Source organism: Rasamsonia emersonii, assembly GCF_000968595.1.
Source record: "Rasamsonia emersonii CBS 393.64 chromosome Unknown ctg1118621762433, whole genome shotgun sequence".
Classification (NCBI taxonomy): Eukaryota; Fungi; Ascomycota; class Eurotiomycetes; order Eurotiales; family Trichocomaceae; genus Rasamsonia; species Rasamsonia emersonii.
The window spans coordinates 1-8487 of record NW_013562544.1 but is presented as its reverse complement, the minus strand read 5'-3'; the positions used below and the strand labels follow the sequence as shown (position 1 = coordinate 8487).

Genomic DNA, 8487 nt, shown 5'->3' with positions numbered 1-8487 from the left:
ACGGGACAGATTGGCCCAGCTGGTTTGGTGTGTGTACTTTTAAGTTCTCGATATATTTTTTTATTTTTATACCTTGGCTTGGCGTGGGAAGTATGTCTGGGTTTGGTTGTTTTGAAGGGTTGCGTGGATGACTGTACAGTACATTTCATTAGATTATTAATGACTTTGATACCCCGGGATATATCTAGCATAGGATAGGTGGGATGAATGGAATGACCAGTTAGTTTTTTACCTGAATTATGATCACGAATTCAAGCTATATATTAACTAATCATCTCATACATACATTCGTTCCATCGACAAAACTGAAATTAAAGTAAACTGGCATTGTTCCAGAGATGCGATGGAAAATTATCTATCTATCTCCTTTTTGGGAGATAGATCTAGCTTCTCTACAAGTCTGGCATCAAGCTATTTGACAAGCTACATGCCTATCTTTATTGAAGTTTGCCTCCACAAGCTATAATTCAGATAATTTGCAGAGGGCTAAGGAATAGATGAGTTAATCAATGTGTCTAAATCCTCTATCTTGAGCATCTTTTTAACATATATATTCTATGATGTATAATTCTCAGATCCTTTGAGTTTCTTAGGCAGACTCTTGAGGCTGATCACTGTTTTAGCTGGAATGCCATTAATTTGGGTCACCATTTTAATGATATTAATGCTGAATGCATGTTACACAATTAATAAGCGCGTTTAAAGATGATGAAGCTGTTCCACGAGGGTTAAAGCACGTATTTGGCTTCAAAAAGGACACCCTAGGCCCATAACCTAATACTCTGATGCCTCCCAGAGAGATGAAGAACAGCTTAACTCTCTATCTGATACCTAGCGGCAGAAACTAAGATATGACTTAGTGCAGGCAGTGAGGCAATCTAAGACTAGGCCTTAGAGCCTCAGGCTCCAACAATATACTAATTATTGGAGTGTTAGTAGCCACTGCTCTATAGATTATTATTATTCTTCTTCCATTTTAGAGAGCGTTTTCAGTCAGAGACTATGCACGCTCTGCCTACCACCTAGGCAGTAGGGCTTAGTAGCTAATATCTATATACAGGTGGGTGATGCTATAGACCAGTCAACAGTGGGAACCTTCTATGAGGGACAGAAATAGGGAATGAGAAGACAGGCAGTAGTATAATGTAAAGAAATCAAATGTTAAGGAATAGTAGGTATAGGTGGATTTAACAAAGACAAAGAAACGAGAGAAAGAACAGAAAAAAAAAACACAAAGGGGAGTGTTACGCGCTGGGTCCAACCGTACAGTTGGACCCAGTGCGTAACAAATTGAGCGCCGTCTTGACCCTGGTTACTGAATGATCAAGTATTATCAGTAACCATGTTGACCCCAAACTGCAACCAGCAGCCACCATCCCAGACTCAGCAGTCTGTGCAAGTGTTACGTGCTGGGTCCAACCGTAGTCGTGGATACTTAACAGTGGTGGTTAGGGAAGGATCAAGGAGTCTTCCTGACTCTATGTCGTTCACGAGCACGCGACGGTCGGACTGACCCGGGTCTCCTCTCCTTGAGACAACGGCCTAGCTGGCGAAGGGCTCTTCCTCGAACGACCTTCTCGCAGGTATGATAGGGGTCTTGCAGGGATACACAACAAGTGAGGTTACTCCAAGATAGAAATAGCAACAACGACTAGGTCAGAGGCAACGCCTACTAGAGCTATACTGAAGTATACCACTAGTAGTAAGAAGTCTTACTGACCCCCAGAGTAAGTATCTTAGTAACGAGTTGTATTGGATGAAATTATGTTCCCACTATACTACCACTGCCCACCCTTCCTTAGCCAGCCACCTATTCCCACCCCTATAGGCTACCCCCCCTATGGGCCCCTAAGGGGGGTAGTAGGGGCACCTCCTAGGCCCCTAGCAGGTCACCACTAGGTAAGGCGTACCCAGGCTGCCTATCTCCAGGCTTCCAGTTGCTAATATCGGCATCACAGCCTACCTATTAGCCGTCATGGTCTTGCCCCTAGAGCCTAAGCCCTAGGAACTATCCAGTAGCTGCTCCCTCCCCTTATGGGCTCTATAGGGATGTCTCAGCTACCCAGGGTGCCCTAATCGGGTGGTTTTTAAATCCTTTTCCCTGAATTGGTGCCCTATATTATAGTTATAGTCATACCTATAAGGCCTAGAGCTAAGCCCCTAAGTATTATGCTCTATAACTATAGTACAAGTAGCTTAGTTGAGGCATGAGCTTACCATCCGCCCCTAATTTTACACCTAGGCTGGGTGGGTGAAATTAATTATGCCAACTTCGAACCCGCACCTAGCTGGTTGGAGACCAGCCCTGGCACCATGGCAGCCACTTCACCACCTGACTACCGGGTTGGCTAATAGATGATTAGAAGAGAAGATTATTGTCTGTTGTCCTTCTAGACTGTTTTTAAAAAGCTTAAATGTAATCCTTTCTAAAAATACTAAGCCTATAAGGGAGAGAATAATTAACATTCCCCTGTTATATTTTTAAGCCCTAAGTTAACACTCTCCTGCAGCTTACTGGGCATATTGCCTCCTACTAACTACTTTCTTTTAATGTCAAGACTAGTCAAAATATAGACATAAGTCTATAAGCCATTAGGCCAATTAGAAAAGCAAGCCTTATATAAGACCTTGCCATGAATGCATGTCAGCAGATCCTGGCAGTATTTATTTTAGCATAGTACATAGGCCAGGGTTTATCTGCATAATATACTACTTCAGGAAACTAATCTGACCTCATGTTCTGCAACTATGATAACAGATCTTTTTTGTAAGGTATGTAAATAATAAAATCATCGTCTTGGCATAAAGGCAAAAATGAGCACAGCATTTCAGCAGGTCACATGGATGTGATCTATAAAAAGGAAAGCAATACTGAACTGCAGCGCTGATTACGGCAACCAATTTTGTACCACTGTGATCGTGGAGATGGCGGTTCGTCGGTAATATAATGAGAGACGTAGTGACTTACCAGAAGATGCCAAGAGAAGTTATCTGCAAATATTCGTACGTCCACATCTTCTCCATATTTGAATTCCCATTCGCATGCGGTGTCCTTATGACATGGATCCAAGTGCCTGGTCGAATGGCAAGCTTGAGCTTAAAATCGTGCTAAAGACTCCCATGTGCAATGTGCAATTTCACAGATAACTGTCTATGTACTCTACATAGTATTTAGTAACCATGGTCGCTATCTGTCGTACTTTTATGGTATGTGATCGAATTACCTAAAGAAGGTGTCTTATATACATAGTTAGCAAGAGGAAGAGGAAAACAGGGAGAGCGAGAGGACGTATCATGAAGTATAATAATATGATGATAAAATAGATGAGGAAAAGAGAGAGAAAAAAAAATGTTGTATACCAGGGACCTCGCCGTAGCGGGCAGCGAGAATGTGCTCCGCATCCTCGAGACTTTTGCCAAACCGGGCCACATCCTCTACGGCAGCGATACGCCGTATGCGCACGACGGGATTGTGGATTTCCACACCAAGGGTCTGGACAGCTTTAAATTTCAGAATCCCAATCTCATTCACGAGATCAACCGGGCCAATGCGCTTGCCTTGTTCCTCAGACTGAAGGAATAGACGGACAACCGGTTCGAGGTTCAGAACCCTCGTTTGTGTGGGATATTGAAAATGATTGATCTTGTATGGTACATTGCTTTAGCTGTTAAACAGAATGAACCTGAAACCATGGTATTCCGAGTAGCCGAAATAGCCGTATGCTCTGATATTGTTTGTTTTCTCGATATTGCCTTAGTTAACCCCAACTCCTCCTCATTCTGAGTAGCGTCTTGTATGCAGTATGAGTGACAGTATCACCATTTACTGTAACTTGGACACTGAAAGCAAGATATGTAATTATTATCTGAATTTTCATCTACATACTTCCCTACAGAGACGTCATGTGTTTGTTCTCATGAATACATTTCCGTACATGCTATAAGCAATTATATTAAATTGGAAAACGAAAATGAATTAAACAAAGCGTTTATCTATATATAGTATACGATGAGACGGTTAGCGGGGTGCTGGAAACGGCTACCGTCCATTGGCCGCTCACTGCCTGCCGTCACAGGCTCTAGCTCATCCTGACTTGGTTTAGCACTTCCATGTCAGGAATAGCGTGTCCCGTTCGGGGATGGCGCGCTCGCTCGCTGATAAAACCCCCCATAATATTTCCTCATTCTCGAGCTCACCGCCTGCGAACACGTGATATTCTGCCGTGGCAGAATACTACTACAACAGGATGACACTGGATTTGCTGCATAGCCGCTAGCCTTCTTCTGCGCCAGAGGATGCTGTCTCCGGCATCGTGCAAGTGTTCGCGCCAGGACCATTGTCGATTCCCCTGCAGACCGGCAATTTGTTGTATTGTATTGATACAACTTGACCAAAGACAAACCCGTCTAATGTTCAATTTTCTCCGCATGTTTCCTTGGGTGTCCTTGTAGCTATATGCAAGCCCCTGCACCTTCCCTACTTCGACTTTCCTTCTACGTCCTACCTTCCCATAAACCATCACTGTGCTTCCAACTCCTGAATTTTCTAACCGGGATGGAATTTTTGAAAAGACTTATCGGTCGAGGAGCTACAGCTCAAGACACTTGCCTGTCTTCTGGTCAGCCAGCAAGTTCCAATCTTCCAAATCGCCTTTCCACGTGCGTTATGGGTACGCCTACCTCTTTGCCTTTTTGGACAGCGCCGCATCTTCGTTGCTGACTGTAACTGACTCTGATAATGTAGCGGATCCATTCCTGTGCCCACGAAATGACACTGTTCAGAGCTCGCCAGGATACTCGATGATGAGAGGGTAGCCCACGTCAGAGGGACACCCGCCTCTGGAAAGACCACGCTTGCCTATCTTCTCCACGAGCATTATCGTCAGCAAAACATACCATCAGTCATAATTTCAGATTGGCCACAGGGGAATGATCATGTGCACACTGATGTCCTCATTCGCCGTGCACAGGATGCGGGTTACACTTTTGTCACTGCAGATACTCTCAGAAATGCAGACATTGTCTACATCATCGACGAAGGGCAGATGTCATATCATGATTCCGGTCTTTGGTTGGGATTCATCAAGTCTCAGAATAACCGCCGATTCGGACCGAGAGTTTGTGTGTTCACTTCGTATGGCAGTCCTACTGGGGGTCCTAACGACTACAGCGCTGGTAGCCCACTTGCATATCTTGGTGTTCAGCAGCGAGTATCCATCACCGTATCAAAGATCAAAGATTCACCACCGATAAGCCTTTTCTATAACCGCAACGAATTCGACGACGTTCTACAACGGATATGTACTGATAGTCGGCGTCCTCTACCGCTGCACCCTGACGCAGCTGACTACATTTTCAGCCTGACTAACGGACATCCGGGGGCTGTGGACAGTGTCCTTGGCATGATACAGAAGGTCAGTCCTGACGTTTATTTCTGTCCTAGCTCACTAATTGCTTATGGAATGCGTTGCAGGTTTATCGGTCAGAAATTAAACATGGGGAGATTCAGGTGGTTGAAAAGGATCATATTATTGCAACCCTAAATGACGAAGATGAGTCCTTCAGATATCTTGCTCAGACGGGGATCCAACGGTCTTTTGTAAGCCGACGAAAACTTACCCCTCAAGCAGCAGGTGTTCTCCGAGAAGTTCTTATGAATGGCAGCATCCATCGAGACCTGGATAATGAAGGGATCATAACCTGTTATGAGAATGGGTGGCTTCACTCTGAACCGTTGGATTTCGACGCTATTAATATTGTCTGTGTCTTTCCAACGAGACTGCATGCAAAGTGGGCGTCCTTGTTTTCACTATGTTTAGACTCTGCTGATCTGAACAGATACGTGGAGCATTATCTTACTGATTCATCTGTTCCCTTTCCCATGAATCAATACCCCACTGTCGAGGCTTTAGCTGAAGCGGTATTGAGGAAGTTTTCGTTGAGAAACCTTTCTTCCACAACACGGGTTGGTACTGGAGCCGTTATACGGCCTGTTGAAGCTGCCTATCAAGACGAATTTTGTCGTGCATTACATGCAGTTCTCGGGTTCTCAACAAAAGTGTCCAGTGAATGGTCAGGAGATGGGAATGGCAGAATCGACTTCAGACTTGCAGACGTTGGATGGGGCATAGAATTGTTGCGCGAGGGTAACAGATTGGGAGCGCACTGTCAGAGATTTGTGGGCAATGGAAGTTATATGCAGTGGATCCGGAGTGGCTGGCTCCGGGATTGGCTTATCATCGACTGTCGTACTTCGCCTCCTCACCCTTATAGTAAGTTTACTCCCTGCTCGGCTTGCACTGCTAATTCAAGGGTAGATGTCCCTGGTACCAAGCTTTGGAGAGCTGTGTTCGCGAATGATTTTTCTTCGGTTGAGGTCTTAGACTCCTCTAACAGATTACTTGTTCCCCGGTTTCCGTTGATGTCCTAGTTCCAGTGCGATGGTTGAAGGGGATTGTACGTACTGCTCATTGTTTTTTTTTTAACTCCATTGTTCAGGTCCTTAGGATACAGTATGGATAACCTAGGACACTCCCAAGCAGTTGACCCAAGAAGTATTCCGAATTAGCCTGCGCCTATTACTCGCTGTTTTGGGCAGCCACATTTAGGATGCTTTCGTACAGCTATGAACCACCTGTAATGTGCTTCTAAACATTGTTAACTAGGGCATTCGTCACCCAGCGACAAATTTTGCAGAGAAATGTCGTCTCTGGATGGATCGACTCATCATTTGCTTGAATCCTTAAATACAATGGTTCATCTTGCCGCAGCTTGCGGACTGGTGGTTGCATGCAGAGCGAAAATATTAGCCCCTGCATAGATGGGGAAAGTTAGGGGAAACACACGGCTCCCTGCCCAGAAATGTCTTGGTGAACTCAGGCTTCAGGTAAATAAATAGTCGAGGACGCCTGCCATCTGGATCACGAATGAGAATGAACTTGAGGTGTCGGTAGTGAAGATCCAACAGCGCCTGTGGCCGGCTTCCAGTGATAGCAGCAAGCTGACAGAAGAGAATCAGCTCAGTCCGGAGCCAGCCACTAGAAAAGATCATCTCTGTGGTTGCAAGAAGCACCCGAGCAAACTCTGCAACATCCTCATATACATGGTCACTTTTGGTCAGCGTTCAGGTAGGAGACTCTTTTCTTCTGTGATGATCGCGAGCACGTAACAGCTCATCAACCAAGGCCAAATGTTGGATGATAAAAAACCGTCTGCTCACATCCTCAATCTTTATGGTTGTCATTTTGTTGAGCCGTGCCCTGTTACACTCTTGTAGACCAGATGCCACCACGTCTAGAAGGTCTCTAACGAGCTCTTCTGCTTGATTCCAGGACTTCAGTGTCGGTTCTTGCCCCGCCGCCGTTGGTCACAACACCAGCTGACAAGCTTTTGAGGTACCGGACAGTCTCATCGGTTGCAGAGAGTGGAAGCGTTCAACTGGATCACGTCCTTGGAACTGACAGTATCTGGCCAGACACAAGGTGAAGCATGTTAGCTTGGCTGTAGCATGACGCCTGTATCCTCCAGCTTCTTCCGAGTCTTGGGACTGTAACGTTGCTGTCGGAGCTGGGAGACATCAAGACACTCAGCCTCTGCGAGATAGTATTCCGGTGGATGCTGCTCTTCATTGTCGAAAAGCGAGTCGTCATCGTCGTTGTCATCATCATCATCCGACTCGTCGCTGTCTGGCTCCGTCTCACTGTCGGAGGAACCATCGGACGGAGGACTGTTCGAGAAGATGTCGGGGAGTTCAGCACTGGCATGGCTCTGCTCGTCCGACGTGACATCCTGATCAAATTGGGAGCGACGATGCATGATCAAAAACCAGGCAAAAAGAGAGAAACAAAAAAGAGAAAAAAAATTCATTTTGACCTGAAAGCTGCACAATGCCTGGGTGGATGGTAGTAGGTGATTGGGATGGACGACGACGACAATGCACGGCAATCGCTCTGAAGCGAGGGAAATGAGTTTAAACATCGCATGGCCGTCATGGGACTCTTATAGAATCACAGCGAAAGGGGGATGTGAGGGGAGCCAGAAACGGCTCCCTCCAAAAAGTGACCTCGATGCTCTGCTGCAAGTCGAGGTGATGGCAGTATTGATCGAGGAAGCAGCCGCGCGTGAGCAGCATGAGTTCAGGCCAGGGACCACAGCATGCCCAACCAGGGGCGTGTGTGGAGTTAAGGATGGGGACGCCGTGAGTATTCGTGCACTGGACTCGCAAGACCCAGATAGTTAGCAGGACTCAGGAAAACGGCGTCAAGTGCGGCCGTTTTTGGCCGCTCGCTGACCGTCTCATTGTTATATAGAGCATTCCCTGGTCATTCTCTAGATGAATGCCTGATGGCAGCGTCGTGTACTCGAGCCTACCATTCGTAGCAAGACCAAAGCCACTGAGCAGCCCGTCTCAATTCACTTTCAGACGGGATAATCTCGCCGAACATGCTTTGGACTTTCTTTTTTTCAGGTTCGACTTTATCAGCAAAC

The 8487-nt window shown here is 46.0% G+C and overlaps 2 protein-coding genes across 2 annotated transcripts; one reads left to right on the top strand and one right to left on the bottom strand.

The window, feature by feature from the left end:
* Nucleotides 1-4555: 4555 nt before the first annotated feature.
* T310_10216 (uncharacterized protein) lies at nt 4556-6430 on the top strand (the record flags this gene model as incomplete). Its single annotated transcript, XM_013467359.1, has 5 exons — nt 4556-4670; nt 4783-5414; nt 5474-5790; nt 5839-6272; nt 6318-6430. The coding sequence occupies 5 exons, from the start codon at nt 4556-4558 to the stop codon at nt 6428-6430; spliced, it is 1611 nt and encodes a 536-aa protein (XP_013322813.1).
* A 1061-nt stretch (nt 6431-7491) lies between these two features.
* T310_10215 (uncharacterized protein) lies at nt 7492-7866 on the bottom strand (the record flags this gene model as incomplete). Its single annotated transcript, XM_013467358.1, has 1 exon — nt 7492-7866. One exon carries the CDS (start codon nt 7864-7866, stop codon nt 7492-7494), a length of 375 nt encoding a protein of 124 aa, XP_013322812.1.
* Nucleotides 7867-8487: the final 621 nt, after the last annotated feature.